At 40.7% G+C, this 25,434-nt stretch overlaps 1 protein-coding gene across 2 annotated transcripts in view; it reads left to right on the top strand.

Annotated features, from left to right (window-relative positions):
* Nucleotides 1-25,434, top strand: part of sdk2b (sidekick cell adhesion molecule 2b) — an 85,557-nt gene that overhangs the window by 5,745 nt on the left and 54,378 nt on the right. For both annotated transcript variants that reach the window (XM_072373635.1, XM_072373636.1), the window contains exons 2-4: nt 7,072-7,178; nt 9,317-9,464; nt 22,699-22,832. In XM_072373635.1, the coding sequence (XP_072229736.1) occupies nt 7,072-7,178; nt 9,317-9,464; nt 22,699-22,832 (389 nt within the window). The remainder of the gene's footprint in view (nt 1-7,071; nt 7,179-9,316; nt 9,465-22,698; nt 22,833-25,434) is intronic.

Raw genomic sequence — 25,434 nt, 5'->3', positions numbered from 1 at the left:
AAAGTCTAGACTGCAGGAAGGCCAGTGCAGCAACTAAACTCCTCCAGTAGGAAGGGCTGTTGTAATTGATGCAGTAGTAGGTTTAGCATTGTCTTGCTAAAAAGTGCAAAACCTTCCCTGAAAAAGACTTCTTTCAGAGTTGATGGTGTCTTTCCAGATGTGCAAGTTGCTTGTTCCATAATTCATCCCCATATCATCATAGATGCAGGCCTTTGAACTGAGAGCTGATAGTCCCTCTCCCAGTACTCTTGTACAGTTAATTCCCAATTTTACATTTAGGATAATTTTTCCAAAATTGCTGCATAATTTGTAGATGCAGCTTTTTTGGAGACTGCTGAACCTCGACCCATCTTTACTTCTGAGAGACTCTCCAAGTTGTTCTCTTTTGCTCCATCGTGTTGCTGACTTGTGATTTAGTTTCAACATGTTCTTCCAGCTGTTCCTTTTGCGTTCTTTCGAGAGTTCTTCTTGCCATCAAATTCAAAATAAGTTAATATTTTTCATGAAATTGTGAAATGCCATACTTTGAACGTATAAAACGTTTTTTGTGTCACATTGTAAATAACATTTTTGGACTGCGCTGTAACATGCTCATGTATTGGCTTTGTTTTATTTGTCATTGTGCTTTGAACAAGCTTTGCTACTTCTTAAATGTGTAATTCAAAGCCAACATTATGAAACATTCCTGCACAGACACCTGGTTATATTAAAAAATATAAAGAAAAGATAAAACAGACACAATGTTTACATCAAAATATTTTTCTCTGATACAGTTAATGCTTGAAGTATTAAACAGTCACCAACATGTATCCGGGCCTTCATACAAGCAAATGCTTTTGACAGTTGACGTTTGTGCCTATGTTCAAACATGTAACACTGAACCACTGTTGGTTGATAAGTTTGACTCATTTTACATATCAAATCCACAGGGTCTGTATAACAATATTGTAAAGATCCTTCTGTTTTATCTCTTGAAAAGAGAGAACATGCGGAGGCGCGCCCCCTCCGAGGCCTTTCGACAAATTACCCACTATTGATTTCCAGTAGTTTAAGCCAGAAGTCCCCATTACCTCTCATGTATTGTACTGAGAGAACACAATCAGAATAAAGGCTCCCATAATTTAGAAGACATCATTTATTACACTTTTCAAAGGACATCACTCCACAAAATAAAAAGTACAGCATTGATTGTTTTCACAGATTGTTTTCTCACTGTAAATGTGTAAGTTTGATTTTCTGTCAATGTCCAGTATTCTTTAACCATTTTGCTTGACTTGTCCATCTTTTGGATACTTTCAGCGCACAATGAGGCAACACAAGCATGTAATTGAGTCACACGTCAATCTATCATCATCCCCTAAAATAGAGAAGCAATCAGGCTGTCAAAGCTAATAATTTCATCTGCTTTTGTTTATATGATACTGAATACACAGTTTGTTCAAGTTTGACAAGTGTGCTGTAAAGTAGCTCATTAACACAAGTAAAGTAGCATCAAACTCTTGCATGAGGGCAATGACCTTTCTGCTGACTCCAAACAGTAACTTGAAAATAAAAATAATTATTTTTATGAAGGAGCTATAGCAGACTGCGCAGCGTGTCAGATTATATCATGATGTAATTGGTTTCAAGTTTATTGTGTGCAAGAGAAAGTTCTGCTCCTGTATGGCAAGAAAAATCCTAAAAGTGAGAGCAAGTGCATTGACTGCAGGGTCATTGCCATCCTATATGTATGACCCTATGATACTGATTGGGATGTATTTTTAGTGTCTTTGCGATGCATCAGTATGGGCTTATAATGTAACTGTTTCACTACCAATTAAAGTAAAATGTTATTGCAGCTAACCTTGGGAACAGGCATGATGTTAGAATGAGAACACTGTCAATAAAGCACACTGCGGCCACCTTCAGTGAAGGATTATAGTCTTATCCTTCACGATCTTTAGCTTTCCCTCCCTCTTCCTGTATCTCTCTAGATTTTCATTCTTGCATCCCTTTCACACTCTCTGCGTTCCTCCTCCTCCATCCTTCCTCACGCCCAGTCCTCCCTCTTTCTCATGTCCCTCCATTCGTCTCCCTGCCACTCCTCCATCTAATCATTTCTCCTGAGTGGGGCTAATTAAAGGGGATCTGACGGAGTGCGCTGACCACGGGAACATCAATCAATCTCTGTCCAACACAGCGAGCCCCCGCTGACTCCCCCAACCTGCTGCCAATGCGCACAACTCCGCAAAGGTTAATTGTATTCATTATATAAGGGACAGAGCAAAGGAGGGAGACAAAGAATGAGAGAGAATGCCGTAAAGTCACCCTGAGGGTTCTGGCTCTTGGTTGAATTCTCTGCAGGCCACACTTAGGTTAAACTTAGAGCAACAACACCACCTGTCACCTGTTTCCCTCTTAATCTTTTTTTTTTTTTAATCAAAACCCCGATGTGACTAACACGTTCTTCCTTTCTGCGAATCCCCCCCCCCCTTACACACGACTCCATCATCTATCCATCTCATCTTCCTTTAATCTTTGCATAACACATATACGTAATTGTATTAATTTAGGTGATGGAACATATGAAGGAGTCACACATCATTATTAGAGAATCTCGATTAGTTGATTAAGCCTGAACAGACTTTGGGCTAAAACTCATTTAGTCCCCCGGGTCCAACTGACGCTGCTCATAATGAAGTTTGATATTGCTTCATTTTTTCTCTTTTAGATATTAACAGCCTTCCGATCCACTCAATCATTTGTTAAGGCAATACTCTTTCCATTTCATTGTAGCACCTCTGAAAGCCAGGCATTTCCAGGCCAGCAAACTGCACAGGAGAAATGCAGCTTCATAACATCAATAATAGCGCACATTAGATGAATCGGACTTAATTATTACTTTGTTTTCATTGAAACGTTCGGTCCAGATATCACGTTCTTTTTAGGCAACTTCAGTTTTGAAGAGGAGAATAATTAGTTTTGTATTGCCTAAGTAAGTCCTAAGTTTCAGTAAGAGCCAAAAAACTTTTCTGCCACTGGAAATCGTTTTGGATTTCACTTCAGGAATAGTTACATCATCATTTTTCACAACAACACGCCAGAATGTAAATTTGATTTGAAAGCTCCCGTCTACACTTGGTGGTGGGATGTCAGATCTGATTGCCACACAGGAGGCTTCCTTTGCTCAGTTGGTGAATCCAAGTGGGAAAAACAGGTGTCGGTGAGCACAACAACATGCATTCATAAGAGTTGTGAAACCTAGCATTGTGCCTTTATTCTCTTTTAAACAAATTTGAATCTTTAGGTAAAAAATACAGCAAAAACGCACAAATGTTTCGAAATAAACACATATCAACTTTCAGGAACATGAATTAAATCTACAATTTAAAAATACTGAAAGAAGAAAGTAGACTTGTATCAACCTAGAATATGGGAACATGTATTTTTTTTATTATTTCTTTTTCTTCACACAAAGGAAGGTGTTGAAATGTTCTCAATTCTTAGTTGCATTGTATTAAAGATATAAAAGAGTCTGCAGCGACGCAGGGACAGAAACTGAATTGTTGATTGGCCTCGAAGGAACAAAATTTATTTATTTTTTTTGTAAATCTCCAGCAAGAAAAAGGAATTTACTTTGTGTCTTTGTAATAACTATGTTACAGTGATACATCAGGGATATGGCAGAGGGAGGCATAGATCAGCAACGCATGATTAGAAATGTGTTTTTAAAGCCTGGACACTTTTCAGATTTTATGAACATTCTGGGAAGCACGAACCAGATGAGCGGTGTAAAAAATATGCAGAATGATAAAAAGGCTTCTGGAATATAACTAGAATGCGGAAGCCTGCTAGCGGCTATCATCCGCACCTAACATCAGCCTCAAGGAAGAAAGCCTGCCTGGCTAATTAGTCAACAATTGAGGGCTACTGTTAACTTTGCTTCCAATTTTAAGATAATTGCATAGAGAACCATGGGCTTAACCTGCTGCTGAAGACCTGGAGCTTTGGTATAAATCCACAACATGTAGTTACTTCACAGAAACAGCTGTACCTGTGCAGATGAAGCACTCAGTGAGTAAAGCTAGTTAAGAAGCCACTTCAGGGTTTTACGTTGTTTGTGGTGTGCTGAGATGGGTCACTCAAAAACCACTGGTCCTAAAAACATGTGATTTTTATATGAAAGAAACCCATCTGATTTTTAAAGCACTCTCTAGCTATAAAGGGGGTTGAGATCTGTCTGAATGTGTTTATCGGTGATAAGGTAGCTGCATCACAAATAGAAAGGTTGGACACACTGTTTGGACATGCTTAGCTGCATCTTTAATTGGTTTGCATTGGAATTAAACAAGTGTATCGCATTGTTAGTCCGGTAAAGCTTTAGAAATATGACAACATACACTATAATTAATAAATAAACTTATTTGAAAGGCCTAAACTTTAATGTGTAATTAAAAAAACACTTTTTTTACTCTTGAACTGCACTTAACTGACTTAAACATTTGCACTCTCTCTTTAGCTGCCTCATGATGTTGTAACTGTTTCTTGTAAATTGTTCTTTGAAATGAACGCGATCATTAATTCCCCTTTTCCCTGCATTGGATAAAAGCGTCTGTTAAATGCATAGCTGTAAATGTACGTTTTTTGGCTTTTTTCAATTAAATCTGCTGCTATTTATTTGCAATTGTAAAAAAAAGAAAGACATTGCATTATATTGTTCCCTTCTACTGAAAAAACTGTAATAGAATTGGAATAACACTTAATTGAAACATTTAGGCCTACCTTTTATATAAGAAGTGTATTTTTAGATCTTTCTTTCAGCAATCTGGAATCCAGACTGCCTTTATATGCAAATAAATGACTGTTTCTTCTTGAAAGTCAGACAGTTTCTCTAAATATTCGGTCATTTCTAATAGCCTCTTTGCTTCTTTTCATGCTTACAAAATTCTTGACAGTGTTTGCTCATATTTATTTAGATGCAGAACAGACAACAAGAATGCTTTTTAGATTGTGTTAACGCTACATTGCATAGAAATTCCTTTGAAATATGACTCCTTTGTCTGCAGTTTTCATTCTCAAGTATCTAACTCCTAACTTCAGTTGACAGCTTCTTGAAAGCACTTTTGAACTCCTAAATTGCTCTCTTTTACATTTATTCTCTCTCATTTAAGCTGCTCTAAACATTAATTTGTGAAAGAAAGACTTCATAAGCAAAAGGTTAAACCATAAAAAACTTTGGAAATGAATTGCATGTGGTTACTATAGAAACCGGTGTATCGCATCACTGAAGGTTACATTCAGACCTTCTGCCTGGTAGTTTTTGTAAGGCAGTCTTGAGCACATTTCACATGGTGATGTGACAGAAAAGCTAACAAGGACGCTTAACAAGGAAACAGTTTCACCTTTTGCAACAAGTATTTATTTTTATAAGAAGTTGCTGCACTCAAGCCACTTTCAAATTAAACATGTACAGGTGGCTGTAGGCTGATTTGCAACTTCTGCGCATTTAGCTGCCATCTAACATGCCACTAGAGACTGCAGTCACTTTAATGGTTGGCCACTTCATGTATGTCCGACCGCTGTGCCATTTCGTACTTATTAGGAGGTTTTTAAGATGACAGGTGCTGTTCAGTGCAGTGTGGATGCCTGACATTTTAGGGTAACTACTTGACTGCCACACAATGGACGATATCCATTCTGCACCCTGGAACTGTTGATGATATCTCTCACAGCTATACCCTGGTGCACTGTAGATATTGGAAAGATGCATGCACACATTAAAGAAACATTGATCCCTGTGAGTGTCTGGTTCTTAGCTCACACCTAATGCTTTGTAATAGTGCAGTTAAGAAGCTTTTTACAGAATCTTTACTGTACAGCGGTTCAACCAATTGCATCTAAAGGCACAGAACAAAGTAAATCATGACAGTAAAATATAATTAGTCTCCAACAGATCTCCGTTTTCTCTCTTTGTGCTATCATTGCATTGTGTTTTACAAAATGGGGACACTGTCATTCCCTCCTCAAGCCAGTTCTCTTAATAGGCTCACTTGCCATTTATTCTTTTGGCATCAGCTGCATCCACAGATGTGTCACAAGACACAGCTGTGAGCCTCTCTGCATCCCTAACAGCCTTGCAGTGGCATAGCCAGAGTGAGTGGTGCATGGAAGTTTGCCCCTGTAAAATGTGGATGTGAGGTTCACTCCTCTTTTGCTAGTGGAGCTTATCCTGCTTGATTTTGCATTTGACCTCATAGGTTTTAACTCATGATTAAACTGTCTCCATCTTCTGTCATGTCCCATAAGCCATATCCTAACAGTTAAATCCAATTTGAACGTATACTAAAAATCATAGTCCAGAGTGTTCTGTTTGTTTGGAGTGCTCTGTGACTTGTGCATCTTTGCGGTGTCATTGCAATGAGTTTTGCAAAATGGGGATTATAGCAGAGCTTTTTGGAGTGCATCTTCTCAATCCAGTATTTTACCAACCTTGCTTCCTACTTATTCAAGCAGCTGTGTTCCCAAATGTGGCACGAGATACACTATAAAACAAGTGGTAAATGAACTGTACAGTTTCTGACACACAGCTGTATGAGACACACTTTACGCTGCCTCCACATGGTACAGAGGTGGTACTGCCTCCACAGCTGGAAATCAAGGTCATGGGGGAGAGTCAGCTGCTGGTGGCAAGCAACTTCAGCCTTTGTCTCTGGGGATTTTGTGCTTGTGTGAATGTGTGTGCATGCATAGAAGACATTTTAATAAATGTGTTTGCTGTCTATCTAAGCATGTGTCTTGAGGGAGAGCTTCACTGTGGTGACTGGGTTAGCCTCTCGAGCATCATTATCATTGGAATAAACAACAGCTCAGCTCTGATGTCCTCTGTGCCCTTGTTCCTCTATTAGATGGTCTTAAAGTTGTGTGTTTAATGCGCACGTGCACTCAGATGCTTCTAATCGTGTTTGTGCTTTCAGATTTGCTTTGACTCTTGCTTTTGTCTTAATTAGTTTATTTCAGTATTTTTTTATCAGTTTGTTGAGATTTCAGCGGTCATATCTGTTGTTTTCTTGTCTGTTTCTGTGTTTATTAAAGGTACCTAATCCCCTCTTTGGATCGCTCACATGCTGGCTTCTATCGCTGCATTGTGAGGAATCGGGTTGGAGCCCTTCTGCAGAGGCGCACAGAAGTACAAGTGGCCTGTAAGTATACGCACAGAATGTGGGTGAAACAAAAACAAATGGGACCAGTAGATGAACAGATAGATACAGAGTAAGAGAGAGTGCGCCTGTGCTTAATTGATTCCAGAGAACACAGTATGGCCACACTCTCTTTGGCCGCCTTTGAATCAAGGACTGACTTGGGAGGGACGGATGCTTGCAGGGTGAAAGATCTACCTGCATCTCATTCGGAGTGTTATCAACCCAGACAGCTGTTCCACTCAGCATTCTCATTAGATTGATATTGTTGCCATGGTTCTTTTTTAACTTTGCCTCATTTAAATATGACCGCCGCTTATTTTGCTCTCAGTCTTTTGTCAACAACATCTGTTGTTTCTTGGCAAAAACAATCCTCCCATACACGAGGTTTCTATAAATTTTCCCAGCCGGTTTCAGGCCACTCAGCTCCCTTGTCTTGTTAACGAGCCATAAGAGCCACGCACCAGACGTATCTGGAGAATCCACCCTCACTCCTCATATGCACAACTGTCCTGTGCCCATTATCCTGCCTGCATACACCAGGTTCATTGGCCTCCATTTGTTCCAGTGACATGCTGTACCTGACAGTGCAGTCAACCAGGCGTGAGAGAGACAGAAATGGGAGGGAGCAGGGGTAGGTCTAACAGTCCCTCTGGTCCTTCTCTTTATGCATCTCTTCTCTCTTCCAGCTTTTTGATTCTTTGTTACTTTCATCACTGGCTCTTTTTGTACTTACTTCCACCCCCTCTCTTGATTTTGTTTGTTGTCTGACCACCACTGCTTTCTATTTATTTCTTGGCTCGTAACCCACTGTGATTCAGTTCCTGTATTCCTGTATTCCCATTTCCATAATTCTCTTCTTGCTCTTATCAGTTGCTCATAAAGGTCTTTGGATGGTGATGCAGAGTAAAAAGACAAATTCAGGACACCTGCAGAAGAAATGGATGAGTCAGACAAGGGAAGGGAGTGGGAGATATGACAGAGAAAGATGGCAAGATCCCTTTGGAAGCTTTTCCATTGAAGCAGCACAATTAGGATTGCAAAGACACACCTCTGAGAAAGGGAAACATGCCGAGGCATTGGAGATTAGGGAAGATGGGGAGGAGGACATAGAATAACCGAAGCTGCAGATCAAAGTCAGGGGATTTGCACACTTCCTAGATTTTCATTTAAGCTAAGCACCACAGCTGCACGGCAAAGCCAGATTACCTTTTTTTTTATACTCTTTGAAAGAGCGCGGGAGAGGGGAAAATAAAATTGCCATCGATGCACAACCACTCAAACATCCGTATTTCAAAGTCCCACACCCTGATCCCTGTATGTTCTGCAGATATTATTTCTAGACTGTGTTAAAACTTACTTAAACACAGTTTCCATGTAATGACTCTGATGTATTTAGCTGAGTTTTTTCAGTTTCCCGCACATTCAGTATCTGATACTTTTCTTACCTCTCACAGAGCTCGGTGTCATTTAAAACCAAAGTCGGCACTTTCTTTTGTTGACAGTGTTGTGGCTGGAGAAGACAAAGCCTGCTTGTTGCTATTGTATTATTAGTTTTTCTGTCTGCATGAGATGAATGCAGAGCTGAAACTAAACCACCAATTGAAGAGTACATTTCCACCAACTCTGTACCTGTCCACAGATCTGATTATCAAACAGGCAGAGGAGGAGCAGCGTTGTTAGTGCTGTATTTTTGTCACCTTTTCAAGATATAAAGAAGGAATGAAATAGTTATGAGTGACATACATCAGCAGATAACTGAATAGCATAACGCTCTAGTTGGTCATTTTGTGTGTTTACTGTGCACATTTAGATCGTGATCAAGATTGATTGCCCTGGATGCATCTGCACCTATAAGAATGAATGAATTTAAGTCAATTTAGCATCCCCTCAATGTCCCTTTGTGAGTCCTTTAAGCCTTTGTTGATGTACTGTGATGACACTGCTCTGTTCGTCAACGCAACCCAATGGAACATTTCCGAACACAAAGGGGATGACAGCTGCTCTATGATCAGCAAAAGTCAAAGAAAGGGAGTAAAAATGGCAGCCAAAGGGAAATCTGTGCCTGTGACTTGTATGTGTGATTTATCCTCTTATTCTGTTTCCCTGTTTTATTGTACTTGTTGTTTGCTTTTCTCTAGTTATGGGCAGTTTTGAAGAGGGTGAACGTACTCAATCAGTCTCTCAGGGAGAGGGGGCCGTTATTCCGGCACCACGCATTCGCAGCTTCCCCCAACCTCAAGTCACCTGGTTCAGAGATGGACGTAAGATTCCACCCAGCAGTCGCATGTAAGTTACGTTCTTTTTACTTCTCTTCTGTACCTGTCTTCAACATTTTCTGCCAAGCAAAGTGCAGCTGCAATGCTTTTGCAAACCGAGGGCCAATAACAAGACCATGTTAACATGTGTAATAGAAATTCCCCATCATTACTCATTTCCTATTTTAAGGGGGCAACCTACATAAAAAACTTTTATGAGCTTATCTACTGCATGTGTGTGTCCTTCTTTTTCTCCCTTCATTTCAGCCCAAAACTCAGAGGCTGTGCTGCCTCAGATCAGCTATCAGTATTTACCAGCTGGCAGCGGTAGTGTTCTTACGGCACAATCGGTGCACTCTAATGTTAGGGAGCAATGGACAAACTGACAGCCTCAAATGGGATTCTTGTTTTGCTTTTTAATTAAGATTACCTAAAAAAAAAAAAGGGTGTGTATGCACAGCGGGATTGGGAATGTGGTGTTCCCCCCCGATTTCCTCTTTAAAACCTTTTGTAAGCTGATCTGTGGATGGATTGTATTTTCTATCTTACTCTGGTCACAAAGAGACTGGAGCCCCTACAGACTGTTTACTTTATTTGGTACTCTTTTTTTTTTTTGATGATGGAGCCTGTTCATTTGCTGGTTTGGGGTAAGTGCCTTGAACTAGTTTTACTGTACGTTTTGACCTCCATCTAAAGAATTATTACAAAGGCTTTTCTGGTGTAGAACTAAGAACTGATAATGTCAGGTGTTGAGGGAAGGACTGTCTGGGTCAAATCCAAAGGTAAAAAAAAATAAAGAAAACTTTAGAATGGGTATGCAATTGAAACAACAGTATAAAGCTAATGAGATCATTATTCACATCTAATGTTTGCTTATGGTTTGAATCTGGGCTCAAAATGGCAAGCAGGATACTTTATCAAATGATCTTTTCCTATATGTATGTATAGATAGATAGATAGATAGGTAGATAGATAGATAGATAGATAGATAGATAGATAGATAGATAGATAGATAGATAGATAGATAGATAGATAGATAGATAGATAGATAGATAGATAGATAGATAGATAGATAGATAGATAGATAGATAGATAGATAGATAGATAGATAGATAGATAGAAAGTGTTGTTGCACTTATGTGGGAGTACTTTCTATGCATGTACCTGCAAGTGTGTGTGTTAAAAAGTCTCTAATCTCCATCTCATCACATCTACATTTCTTTGCAGTGGGAGGTGACCTTGCCCTTAGATGGAGTGAATCTTTCTTATCAGCTCCTCTTCATCAGTAATCATACCCTGACCCAGAATCACAATGAGACAAGTGTCCAGACATTCTGAAAAGATGAAGTCTGGGGTTGGCTGTCGGGAGACTTGTCACTTCAGTTTCCTCTGTCTGATTGTCGAAACCTAAATGACTTTTATCAACCGAAAAAAGACTAAAGAATTAATATTACAGGGTATTAATGTGGCATTCTGGGTGTACCACAGTAACTCTACATGCTTTAATGTTAAAAACACATTTTTAAAAAAGACTCTTCTTACATCCTTTTTTGTTTGTTTGTTTAGTTTAGTTTTCTGTCAAGCCACCCTTCAAAAAGCCTAGTCTGCCTCGACTGGTCAGCTCACCAGTCAAAAATGAGCACACTAACATTTGCTTTTAAAAGATTTTGGCTCATTTGTTCTTTTTGTGTGTTCACTTGAACACTGGTCCATTCGGAAGTCAGTTTAGACACTTAAGCAGGGTACAAGATCACCTTTGTACTTTACCTGTCATGGATTTTGTATGTTGAGTTGCTATTGTGGATGCAGGAAGAAACTGGTGTCTTGTTCCAAAACATAACTGGAGAAGTTTGGATCAGTTAGTTTTTTGAAGTTTGCCAAACTAGCCACAAGGCAGGCATTATGCAAATTTGAGGAAAAGGGAGGAAAAGGCTAGACTACAAATGAGACCTTGTGCGAGTGTGAATTACTCCCTTTGGTCTGGACATTGAATATATGAAAAGCTTTTACATTTTAAAAAGCAACGTAACAGTGTAGGTAAGGGAAAAAACCCTAAATCATTATATTCCACCATAATGACTGCATTGTCTTTAAAATGTTGCTTTGATTTAATATCCACATTGAAGCTCTACTTTCATTTTTTTTTTTTTGGAATAGTACGATTGGATGCAACACTAGCTCGGTTTTTAATTTAATGGTTCTGCGAGCTGGCATTTGAAGGGATTTTTGTCACGATTTTTGTGAGAGGGGTCTACCAAAGACTTTAAACTCTATAAATTTAAAGTATTAGTATCACAATTCATTAATTTGCCCTCTCCTCTTTTCTCTCAGTTCTCTTGTCTCCATTCTAAGCCATTCACTGCTATGGTAATGAGTTTTCACCTGAAACATGTTCGGTTTAAGTTGGCTTATTCTTCAAGTCTTTCCTGTTTCATTTTTAAAATTGTTTTCATTGTGTACTGGTTAGTTCGCGTCCTGCTTTTGTGTGTTTTCCTGACAGTTCCCAATCACCAATTAGTCCCCTATGTATCCTCTCTACAGTCCAGGATCTTTCCCTTTCAGCTGTCAGTTCGTCCATACTCCCCTCCTGTGTTCCTTATGCCATGCCTTTCAGCTTTCACAGTTTGTAGCTCATTTAGTTTCTGAATCTTTCTGTTGTTTCTGGATTCCAGCGTCGTGCTCCCCTCGTGCTTTTTTTTTTGTGCATTTTTTTGCTGCATTTTTGTGATTTTGCATCAGCTTAAGTAAAGCTTTTTTTTTATGGTCTTCAGTCCTTCCTCCTGTGCCATGCATCTGTGCCCTCCCTCGCTTTCAGCTGAAGCAGTAAAACACTGTGTTTTCTTAGCTGCTCTTCTTCCTCATTTCCTACCCTGCAGCTCTGAGAATGCTAATACGCACTACCAAGGTCACAGTGTGCAAATGAGCACTGTTGATAACAGGCAGACTTTTTTATTGAAAATCATTTAATTGAATTTGATTCATGCCAGTAGCAGTTACTCCATAGAGGCATCAGAGTCTCACTAGTGGAGGAGAACGGGTGAACACCAGAGAAATCTGCAGCAAATCACATGCTACCTTGATGAAGGTTCTCTCCAAAGACGAGGGCTCTCTAGGGTCATTTCCAGCTGTATAGTTTCTCCAAATATTGTCACACGGGCCTCTATGATTAATGCAGTATGACTATAACTCTGGTAATTCAGTCTGCAAGATATTGGTGTGTCAGGTGCTGCCTTACTATAGGCCAAGTTACAGTGAAGAATAGCAATGAAGGAGGAGGGAGGGAGGAAGAATGGAAAAAAGCACCCTTGGACTACAACCATGGTGACGATTTTTACTGTCACACAAGCTCTGTCTTACCTTTCCACTCTCTCTTTTTCAATTTCCTCTCATCGTCCCCTGTTCCTGCTATTCCTTCCTCAGGTGTCATAACTTTAATTTGCAGACTCTTCAGGGGTCCGTCTTGCTGCTTGTCTCTATGTTCTGCTTAATCACACCTCAACGAAAGAGGAGTTGAGGGAAAGCTGCCAGACCTTAAATTTATGTGGTAATCACCGCTAGCCAGTAGAACAGCTAGTAAATTTCCGGCTTATATTGTTGGCAGCTGCAAGTACTTATCTGTCACATTGTGTTTTTATTCAAAATTATGATCAGCTAGGTTGCGAGGCATATGTTGAAATTTCTTCCTCTTGCTCTATAGGTGTGACGTCTAATTGTTTTTTTCCTGCAGTGACATGGTGGAAGAAGATTAGAAATCACTGGGATGACACTTGTTGATTGCAAGGGCTATTTTGAGATGAGCTGTGTCACGTGTAGGTGGTGGCAAGGAAGGAGAACCCAGGTGCAGACACAGCTTGAGAGCCAGGAGGTAAAATGAAAAGGAAACCATTTATTTTAAACAAAATGCGCGGCTAAGCCAGAAAAACATTTCTAAAAAAAGAACACTAGAAAACAAAAACAAAAAGTGGAACGAAACTTGGAAAAGGACAGCAACACCAACTCGGTCAAAAACAAATCGAAGTTCAAAATCTCAAAAACTTAGGGAAAAGGAGGAATGAGGACCACTCCAAGGGAGGGGCAGGAGGCCTCTCTGCCGGGCGGTCAGATGCCCAGCAAGAGGGAACTGGAGCCGACAACGGTCTGGTGGGTGGCCAGATGTCCAGCGACAGCGGAAGTGCACCTATCTTTGCTCCACAGGAGACAAGACCAGGAAGAGGAACTAGAGACGAGCCCTCCTGGGCACCCTCAGAAGCAGGGTAAGGACCTAAAGGAGGTGAGACACTCCAAGCTCCCTCTGAAGCAGGGTCAGGAACAAGAGCTGAGCCATCCTGGTATCCCTCTGGAGTAGGAACAGGAACTGAAGGAGGCGAGCCCCCTTGGCTCCCTCTGGAGCAAGAACAGAGACAGGATGAGGCAAGCCCCCATGAGCTACCTCGGGATCAGGACCAGGAACTGGAGAAGGCAAGCCTGGCTGGGCTCCCTCTGAAGCAGGATCAGGAACAAGAGTCGAGCCATCCTGGTATCCCTCTGGAGTAGGAACAGGATGAGGTGAACCCAACTGGGCTCCCTCCGGAGCGGGACCAGTAACTGAAGGAGGCGAGCCCCCTAGGCTCCCTCTGGAGTAGGAAGCGGCGCAGCTGGAGACTGTGTCACTCCAATGCTGGAGAATCCACCTGTGTGAAGGAGGTGCAGAGGACCTGCTTGGAGCCTCTCCTCCTTCTAGTACGTTTCTCTGTATAGTCTGTAACAAGCAACATGGTCCCTTTCCTACTTGGCTGCCATCCGACTAAAATATTCGAAAAGAGTTATCATCTCCCCCTCAGAGTTACTAACGGGGGCCGGAGATTTGGACACTGGAGATGGCTGGGGTACAGGAGACTGAGGCGCTGCAGACGGCACGTCTCTCTGTATTATCAGTTACAAGTGACTGGTCCCTTTCTGGCCTGGCTGCCATCCAACTAAGATATTCAACTAAGAGCGCCCAGGTCTCCCCCCGCTGGAGACCTGGGCGCTGGAGGTGGCTGGGGTGCAGGTGACTGAGGCACTGGAGACAGCCGGGGCACAGAGTAGGCAGGCCAGGGGCAATGCTTATGTGCTTTGGAGAATGAGACAAGGACAGCTCTTTATGTGACTCCTGGTACCAGTTGGACTCAGTTCCTCCTGCTTGACGGCAGGAAAAACTCCAGAGGGAAATCATCTGCCCCTTCGGAGCAGCACACTGGGACTGTGCAGAGACCTCGAGTCGATGTGAGAACATGTCTGCTGGGTCCATGATCTGGTCAGATCCTGCTGTCACATATAGCAGGTGGCGAGGAAGAAGGACCCAGGTGCAGACACAGCTTGGGAGCGAGGAGGTAAAATGAAAAGAAAAGCATTTATTTTAAACAAAAGGCATGGGAAAGCCAGATAACCATTTCCAAAAAGAAAATCCACTTTTTAATTTCCCACTAGAAAACAAAAGCAAAAAATGGACCGAATTTGGAAAGCCAGAAATAATACTGAACTGAAAAAGGACAACTCGGGAGGAAACCTGCAGAAAACAGAGAATCTGACAAAGAGTGAATGAAACCAGGAGTTTAAATACAGAGGGTGAAGAAAGCTGAGGGAAGGGAGTGGAGCAGATGACCAGACTGAAGAGAGACTGAGGAACTGAGGAATTGAACAGAACTGAGACGAGACAAAAAAAATCACAGATCATGACAGTCTCTCAAGTTCGGTGCCGATTTATGTGAACTGATCACCACTAGAAATACACACAGTATCCAGGTCACTGATGATCTGCAGACAGCTTTGTTTTGTTTCTCCAACATCTCATCCAAATGTTTCTGTGTGGACTAAGTTGCCTAAACAGGAGACCATCGGTATGAAATGGCCTTTAGAGAGCTCCAAGCTCATTCCACAATGTGTGCTAAAAGCCACATAAACTGCTGAAACGCACAGCACCGCTGAAAGAAACGTTGTTCTTAGCATATCCTGTGTATGAGTGCATACCATCCACTGTAGGCCCTGCATGTGGGTGAAAAAAACCCAGTAACTTAATGAACACTGCATTTTTGCCTCCAAGCTGCCAGATTACCCCTGGCAAGGCAGCTTCTTACTGTGATACTGTGACTGCTGTCTCTCTGCCATGTGGCCTGTGCAGCTGCTGGTCTTGGCATAGGCAGACACTCCCATGCCGTCTCTGACAGTACATAAACTTACAAATTCACTTATCATTGTGCTTTTCTCCAATGGTCTTTGATTTGCCCGTCTTGTTTACTGTCCGGGTTAAAAAGATTGTCCTTGTCCTTAATTCCGTGCTGATGTCCTACTTGATCATTGGGTACATTTAACAAAATAAGACCATACTCTGATAAAAAAAAATCATGTGTCTAGATCACTTCGGATTTGATCACCTTATATTTTGAGTAGCAAAGAACCACTTGAACTTTGTGGAGTATTCCTATCCTACTCGCTTTATGTAGACACCTTAACTAAACAATTACGTTCCACCTGAGGTGTCACAGCATCTTGCAACGCATGCTGAAATATGCTAAAGGATGGCTGCGGGTAAAAAGAAGACTTAAGCTCAAAGCCCAAATTAAGCTCTGTGTCTTGATGGATATGGATGGAATTATAAGCTTTGGATACCGCCAAACATTCCAGTGGCACAGGGTGACATGATGTGGGCGTGACCTCAACTGCACTTCGTAACATGTAGATTGGAATATAAATGGAATATCCTATATGCGTCTAATGTAATGAGAATATTGTCTTATTTAGTCAAATCGTTGGAATATTGTTGTGCATGTAAACATAGCCAATGACCTGCAATGAACCAGTAGAACTTTGTTTTTTATTTTATTTCTATACAAGACAGGATGCAAACATAAAGAGAACTTATTCAGTGCTAAATGTCATTATTCTTCCCTTATTGAGTCGGAATGCATTACGCAGGGTCTTTCCCATTCAGCTGCTGTGATTTGTTTTGTTATTTCGGAGACTTAATGTGGTGTATAATCAGAGCATCCGTCAGTAAACACATTTGCCAAAGATTGTGGGGCTGCTGGCTAGAGGGTGAGTTTGTCTCTGTATATAGCAGCAGAAACTGTCTTCTTACTATTTTACTCTGACAGCAATTCACTACCCACTACCTGTTGTTATTCTCCCAGAAACTTTCGATTGGCACTTTACCGTGGATTTATCCGTGTTACACTGAAACAACCTTGTAGAGGTGTCGGTTAAGACAGAACACAGGGGAGCCTGACCTGGAGGAGTCAGTGGGAGGACATCCCTGACGTGCACACACATTGCAGCTCGCTTGAGTAATCCGCTATAGCTGACGATCAATTAACGGCCTCTGCCTGTGACACTCAGATCCTGTCAGTATGCTATGGATTCCCCATTAGTCACGAGGGCCAGCGAATAGCCAAGCACTCCCTCTTTGTTTCCTACAACTGTTGAGCATTTATTCATGAAGAAAAATATGACACATGAATTCCTAAATGAATGGACCTTGACCTTCTACTTTCTTTCTTTGGCAGACAAACAGTCTATATGTTCAAACATGTTCAAAATACATATCTTTAATGGCAGGTATTGGTACACTGTTCACAAGTTCAACCAATTACTACACATTTACTACATCTTGACCAATCACCATACAGTTATATTGGAGATTTCCTACATGCTTCCAGGTGACTGGGACTGGAAACTTGGCCCCAGGTCTTGTGTTTTCAGTTTTCCTTGAAGCGTTCTAGTATGCAGTATGCAGTATGATGAGGCTCATTGTCCCAATGGAGTAGAATGCTGATGTCAAGAATTGTTGTTATATTAAGGAAGGGGATGACTGGGTGGTAAGTGTTAAGGTAGAAAAGGAATGCAAGAAGCTCAAGGCTTCTCAGCAAAACATTGAATTATTTCATGATGATCAACGTAACTCACTTCATCATGAAAATAATTGCTTTGTTGACGTGATTTTTTCTTGTCAGTAGGACCAATTCTAATTAAAGACGCACAAGCAACTTATTATTATTATTTTTTTAAATCTTATTACAAAACAGGGTGAGGATCACTGCAAAATCACTATTAGTCTGCAAAAATGGGGTCCAAAGGTCATAAAGCAGGTTTATTGAGCGTACTGCTCTGTTTACTACGGTTTACTACTTGTTATGTTTGCTGGTCTGCCACCAGGCTGAGTGATAGTATGAGCTGGAGGACCCATCATACGGACAATCAAAACACAAATTTGCCTCCCATTTACGCTGGTCAGGTTTGATTCAGTCATTCCATGCTACATTTATATTGGCTGGTTGGTATATGCAGGGAGTAGCAGCAGTCAGACTTCAGGATGATCATCCTTAATTTCTGGCACTGTTCTGGCTGTCGTTGGTCTAGATACAGTAACAATTGTTTTCTTTAAACCTGTCTCACTTTCTAATGTAGGACTGCTGTTTTTAGCCGTGGTCAAAGATTTCACTGAGATTCTTTGACATTGGTCACCTTTTATTTAGGACAGCTAAAAATCAAACTGTGTATACTGGGCTTATACTCTACAGTTAGATGGAATAAACTGTCTGCATTCTCCTGAGCTTTGCTTTGCCCACTAAAGTCAAGAGTATCCCTCTGACACTGCTTGCATCTATGTGCCAGAATGGTGAGCGATGCTTTACTAAATTTAGAGTCTGATAGCCACTTCCATTTTGGACCTAGTTCCAGGATTTGTTAAGGTCTGCAGGTACAAAATCCCTTCTGTACACACTGTTAAGTTAGTGTGTAAAACAAGAATTAGTCTTTTAATCAAATCAAATATCAGCTCAAGTGCAAATAGATCAAAGCAGGTTATACATCTCCTAAAGTTCTTTTGGATGTCACTATCTGGGGAGGATTTGAGACATCCTTTGCTACTTAACTCACTTTGGTTGTCTGAACACTACGCGGACAGCAAGCAGTAGGGTGGCAGAAAGCGAACAGTGAGACACAAATCTCTAGTTCATGCCCCCGGTGTGAAAACAAGTGGCTTCTTCATGAGAAACACTTCCTTTCCTCTCTCACGCCTCCATCTTCCATCCCCAGGAGCTGTGGCTTTTTCAACACAGGTCTATTGAGCAGTAGGGCACGCAGCCTGTTGCACACTCCGGCTCTAGCTTTCTTTTGCCTTCATTTGTCCACTGCCTGTGGTTTGACTCATACCTTAGCCAGCCATGTGAGCCGCTTGATCCTGTCGACCCCTCTCACTCTCCAGGAGGAGGCCATCAGCCAGCTGGGGCCATTTGTCTGCATGTAATGGAAGTCTAAGGCTGTGGAGCGAGGTTAGGCCCATCACGGCCCAGTGGAGAGGGACAACCTTGACAGATGCCAAAACACCCCAGTATGTGTATGTGTGGGTTAGAGCCAGGACGGCACTGTCACACCATGTCAGTACTGGATTAACACAATAACATACATATACAAACAGATAAAGTTAGGGATTGAAATGGATAGGAAGATATCCTCTTAAGCCGTTTTTCCCAAATACGGAGTCCAGGGACGATGTTTTTTTCAGTTAAAGAGAGCAACTGTGGATCATTGTTAATTTAATTTTGCTGAAATTAAATTTATCTGTAATAACGGAACTAAGAAAGGGGAAGCAGCTAGTAGCAAATTAAACATTTAAACCCTTATATCTCTGCCTCAATCAAAAGTAAATCCTCATCATCACTATTGCTAAAAATCCCACAGCATCACAAGGCTGAAAAGTCAAGGAAAGATACATTTGATGCTTAACATAAATAAAATGATCCACAGTAATTGCATGTGAGACTAATACTGCTGTCCGCTGCAAATAAAAGCTAGGTTCGCATAAAGCTGCATACTTAACCAAGATGTTTCTTTCCAGCTGTCTTTCTGGTGCACCACAGCTCTTGGCAGAGAATAATAATGTAAAAGGAAACTGAGTTGAATTAAAAGAAAGGGAGAGATAGAAGCATGTTAACACATAACCGATATATCCAAATTTCTCAGCTCTGTGGCTTGATGAATCCCTGCACCGTGCTGGATATGCAGTAGCCATCGTTACAAGTGAGCCATAGACAGCTGCTCGCAACACCACTGAGAGATGGGAAGCTAAAAAAAAAAAAGGTGACCAGAATGCATTCGGACAGAGGATGAGAAAGAAAGTCGGAAAAAAAACAAATTACTCCAGGAAACTGGAGAAAAAAAATTTAATTACTCTTTTAAAACAAATCTTATCTCCTTCATTCTACTTTTTTTATATACATGTAAAGCTATTCAGGATAATTGGCTGCCTTTTATTTTTTTTTCAACATCATGTGTTCTTTGATCCCCGAGGCCCAGCAAGCTCTGGGAGCAGTTAGATCTGCTGAACAAGCTGCGTAACAAAGTTTTGTGCGACCCCCACTGCACCAGCGCTGATTACAGACTGAGAGAGAGGCTCAGCAGGGGAGCATATTAAAATCAACTAGCAGGGGAAAAATTGCCTCCTGCTCCCAATATGTGGTGGAATCTGAATTTTCTGTGGATAACATTGGTTGAAACTTAGTTTGGCTGGTGCTTGGATAAGGATATTAAGTTGTCCATTATCCTCTGGGAAAAAAAAAGAGTAGGAGCACATGAGGTGAAAATTACTAACTATGGATTATATAGTCAGTAGCAGGCAAACTGCTATTCAAAGTCAAAGAGGAGGCACTATTTTAAACATTGACACAAGAATTGTGTATTAAAAAACAGAATATTGCTGCATTTAGACAGTGAGGTGTCTGCAGGAAGACTTTTCCTCCGCTCTGAATGAAATTAAGAAGTGTCAGCTAAAACGAATGGTGTTGATGTTTGGGAGCAGCTACTGTAAAAAGGAAAATCCCAACCCTCATTTGACTGTAAAAGAGCTCCGGGAAGATTTGATAGACTCTGGAGTGGTGCTTCACTTCAAGGAAGAGTCTCATGCAGTTTGGAAACCAATCCTCAACATAAACATCATAAAAAAAGGGTAGTCCTTTAAGAAGAGCAGCATGCATGAATCTCACCTAACTTAAAGGGGAAAAGAGTATTTTTAAACCTAGACCTTATTTCTGGCATGAAATACGTTTATCTACTCACCGAAAACAGTTTGGCGAAAGTCGGCATCCTTTGGGAGTTATTTAGATAACTCGCGATAGGCGTATATCCATATAACGGAGTGAAGGGGCAGGGACGATGCAGCCTCTAAACAAGGCATTATCTGTCTTTATTTCACCAATACTTTAAGACGAATGAATGAAAGAACACATCAGCTTTAACTTTGTGTCTTTTGGAAATCTGTCCATCTTTTACTCATCAGTTTACAGTTATAGTTATTCACATTCAACATTGAGCAAGCCGATGCATTATTATATGGAATGCAGTCCCCTCCAGGTTATAGCTACCACCATCATATATTTTTGTACTCTTAACAGACTACATATGAAGAAGTTAAGCCTGGATATTGTCCCCATTGGAGAATGTTCCTGAGAAGTCACCTGGGATTTATTTAGCGCTTCGGACACTTCCGTGTTTCTTACATCCCTGAAGAGATCCATAATTCATAGCTGTGTGTCCAGGTTGTCACCGCTCCAGCGAGCTAGCATAAAATATTTACCGCAGATCATAAGCTGCAGCGATTGAGGCTTGCCTGCCCCTTTAAAAAGAGTGTTTGAGTACCAGCATGCACAAGGAATCCCAAATGAACCCTGTGACTGGGGCCTCTTTCAACATATTTGAAAATCAATCATTCTGAAGATGTCTCAGACTGTAAATGCTAACAGCACAGGAGACTACTGTGTCACTGTTTGCCATGTGTCAAAGGCTGCTGTTCTCCTGCGTGCAGCCGTAGAGCTACACTAAGTAGTTGAAAAGGTTTTCTGTGTGTCTATATGTTTGTACATATAGACAATTGTACATATTTTGTGTACATGCTTCCAGGTAAACGTGAGCAGGTATTTCAACACTCCTCTCCAGGACCAGGGTGGAGAAGTGTAGTGGGTTGGTTTGGAAGACAGGGTTTGTTGGTTTTACACATTTTGTACAAAAAACATGAAAAATACAGTATTCTCATACAAAAGGCCATGAAGCCACTACTGGCTGAAGATTCTTTTTTTTTTTTTCTTGTCTTTATTGATTAGTAAGAGCAGTGTCGATCCAGATTCAGCACTAAGAATAGCTCAGGAAACTTTGCTCAAAGCATCAAAGAGAAAATCAAGCTCAAATGTCACAGAGTACAGCGGGTAGGTGGCAGCTATAGCCATTTGAATGGTATTGATCTGTCTCTCCAACTGAAGCGCTTCTCTGAAATCACAAATTTCCTGACTTTGATCTCTAACAAATGCTAGAGCCATGCATATGTCCTTATCAAAAGATACATTTCTTGATGTGTATGTGCATTTCCTTAACCTGTTTTGGTTTAGCAGTTTGGTTGCTGTCAACGCAGATGGTCGCAGTCAGTAGTTGGTGGAAAAGATAGAGTGTAGGGGACAGGAGGAACAGGATAGAACAGTGCATAGAGGAGAAGGTAGAATGCGGTATTAGATTGTTGAACAGGCTCAGATAATAAGAAAATATTGATTGTAAACATGGTTAGGGGGCTGTAGCATCAGGCAGCAGGGAGAAGGATTTCTTCCTCACTGGCTACTACACCGAAGGTGGAGAGTCATATGGAGAACTTGAAAACGACAACAAGAAAGTTGGTATTAGGGTCCATATTAGGTTCACCTGAAAAATGGATCAGTGTTAATTCATTTCAGGTCTCATTTCAGCAGTTGATGATGAGGTTGCTATTCTCTCTTGTCAAAGGTGGTAAATTGACAAAATGCAGGCCACAGGAAGAAGGAAGGTACAAATAACTAATTAAAAGCTCTGACTCATTATACAAGGATATCATATCTGAGAAAAGAAGAGTCGATACTTCTGCTTTGCTCAGTCAGCAGTTACACATTGTTACACTGTTTGTTTTCACATTGCAAATCAATAGATCTAATGCTGCTTGAACAGAGTCATTGAAATGGTAAAATATTTGATGTCCTTTTCAGCCACGGGATCAAGAGTGGACACAAATAAACTTCAAACATATTTAGCTCCAATTAGACAGTGCAACGTCTCTTTTTTTTAAAGCAGGATACCATGGGCACTAGAATCTTTTAAGTTTTATTTTCGTTTTTGTATGTATGTAGCAGTGAGTGTCCCAGATCCCTTCCACCCAGATAATTAACACAATCTAACAGTCTTTTGCGTCATTTGATGAACAGTGCATTCACCTTGTTTTGTATTTGTTCTCTCCTCAGCGCAATTACTCTGGACAACACGCTGGTTATTTTGTCTACGGTGGCACCAGATGCCGGGCGCTATTATGTGCAGGCAGTAAATGACAAGAATGGAGAGAACAAGACCAGCCAGCCCATCACCTTATCAGTCGATAGTGAGTAACCCCTTTAACACTCAGCCAACAATCATATGTCGACTGAGAATGTTTTCTATATCCTTTAAAATTTGTGTCAAACTTGATCATTTTAAAGAATAATAGAATTGTATCATGTTTTTGGTGTTTAGTAGAGTGATACCTCAAACACCTTTTTGGGTTTTCAGGGTTCCCTTTAAAGCCACCACTTCATGAAAAGCTTATCCTGTGTAATTATACTCTGCCTACATGACAAAATCAGAACATCAGTGGCCTCAGTAAACAAAATGCCTCAGTAAATATTTGATCTTATAGTGTGAATTAAAGATACCTTAATATAAAATCTGCTGCACAGAATACCCTTAATTCTTTTCCATGACAATTGCTTCATTCTTTTTTATAATACGTTTTTAAGGTGGGGTGCATGGCGGTGCGGTGGTTAGCACCGTTACTTCACATTAAGAGGGTTCCTGGTTCCTGGGGCCTTTCTGTGTGGAGTTTGCATGTTGTCCCTGTGTGTGCGTGGGTTCTCTCCAGGTACTTCGACGTCCTCCCTCTGCCCAAAAACATTTGGTGACTCTAAATTGCCCCTAGGAGTGAGCGTGAGCGTCCTGTGATGGACTGGCGACCCAGTTTACTCTCGCCCAGTGACAGCTGGGATAGGCTCCAGCCCCCCTGTGACCCTGAGTTGGATTAAGCGGGTGTAGAAACGGGATGGATGGATGGATTTGAAGTTTTTAAGGTTTTTTTGTTGCCTTGATGCTATGCTTAAATAATTCCTTAAAACATGTTGAAATGTTGCACTTTAAAAAAAAAGTTCCTGACTCAGAGAAACCACTGGATACGAATAACCTGTAGTGACTGATTTTGCATTGTGGACTTGACAAGCACACAATTTTTGATTTGCCTGATCTTTTACGGTCAGATCTACTTTCCATAGCTGTGCTCTTCCAGCCACTTCTTAGTTAATGATCAGTTTAGGATTTAAGGCTCTGAGATCTGTCCACTCATTTACTGGTGTGTCGGATCATTAATCGAGCCTCACCCGCTGAATCGTTTACCCGTCTGCTGAACATTGCGTTAAAGTTCCTATAAACTAGAGGAAGAGGAGATAGTAGTTTGCTTGGGTGTAAAAACAGTGTGTGTTGTGATTGACAGAACACAGCTATGAAAACTGTAATCATAACAAATAGAATAACCAATCATTTTTTTCCCTTTTCTTTAAAATAATACTTGTGCACTGCTGGCGTGCGATGATAACAGTTAAAGCAATAGCAGCTACATCGAGCTGTGACTGCAAGGAAATAAACCTTACACAAAGAAAAAGCTCTTATAATGCAGTAAATGCCTTAACTATGAACATATTTTAAGAGATTCTGTGCAACACCCTTTAGTGAATACGTTAATTAAAGAGAGATTAAGCCTTAAATGTCACAGAGAAGGATAAAAGTGAAGGTGCTTGGTTTAACTGGACCCAGGCTTTTTTCAAAGCACCCATTTTGTTTGGCTTTAGTTTACATATACACAAAATCTCCAAAATTATATTAATTTAGAAAATATATATATGATTTATCCTGAGTTTTGTCTCTCTTTGCTTTTTTATGACAGTTTTCATAAAAAATGCACCTATTTTTGTGGGTTGGAAAGGTTAGATTGATTAGGCTCATCAATTCCTGAAAGTAGGATGGCTGTTACGAATTCTAAAATCAAATCCTCATTAAACATTGTATTTATCTCCTTTTCATCAGTAAGTACCATCAGATAGTAACTTAAGCTGCCAAATGTGTCAGCAGATAAATTTCCTTTGTAAGGCAGGAACATTTGTGAAAGCACTGTTTGTAAAAATATGGCATATCCAAAGCTGAGTAATTCAGAAGATCTCTTTCCCTTTCCTTTATTTGTAGGTTGTCAGTTCCGGATTGAAAAAAAAGAAAATAGGTTGTTTTTTTTGGCCCACCCAATTATACTGTTTTTGATGTATTCTTGCTTTTTATAGTACCCTGAATAACCCTAATAATAACCAGTGCAGTTGGCTGTTTCTGGACTTGATCCAAAAGCACTGAAATTTTGAGAGTCAGACCTTTAATGGAATGTTTTTCCTTTGTTTTGATATATACATTGTAAAATTTAAGCAGGCTCAGCTCAGCAGAGTGAAATAAAATGGAGAAACCTTACAGCTTATTATGACACGGCAGACTTGAGTTCATTATGAAAGTGAGCGAGGAGGGCGAGGGTAAGATATTATAGTTGACACCACAAGGGAGCAGAAATAGCCTCTGGCACATGTTGAGAGCGGTGGCAGAGTTGATTATACAAGTGCAAAAACACACACATGCATGCATGCATGCATACATACATACACAAGTTCAGATTATCCAGAGAGCCTAACGGGAGGGCTCAACTCTGCAGGTCTGGTGAAAACACACCGTGTATTAACATTAAGATATATATATAATATATAAATATATATATATATATATACAGACTGCTGGAAGAGTTTGTGAGAGTGTGTGCGTTTGAGTGAGTGCTTGCATTTCATCATACGTGTGCACGTGTCTGTCATTATCTGCCACAGCAGCTGTGACAATGCATTTGCCATGAGGAACAACTTTACAACTTTTTA

The sequence above is a fragment of the Leuresthes tenuis genome, unplaced genomic scaffold, assembly GCF_036924035.1.
Source record: "Leuresthes tenuis unplaced genomic scaffold, fLeuTen1.0.hap1 SCAF_20, whole genome shotgun sequence".
Lineage (NCBI taxonomy): Eukaryota > Metazoa > Chordata > Actinopteri > Atheriniformes > Atherinopsidae > Leuresthes > Leuresthes tenuis.
Note: the sequence above shows the minus strand (reverse complement) of the source record. Positions and strands in the feature narration are given on the sequence as shown.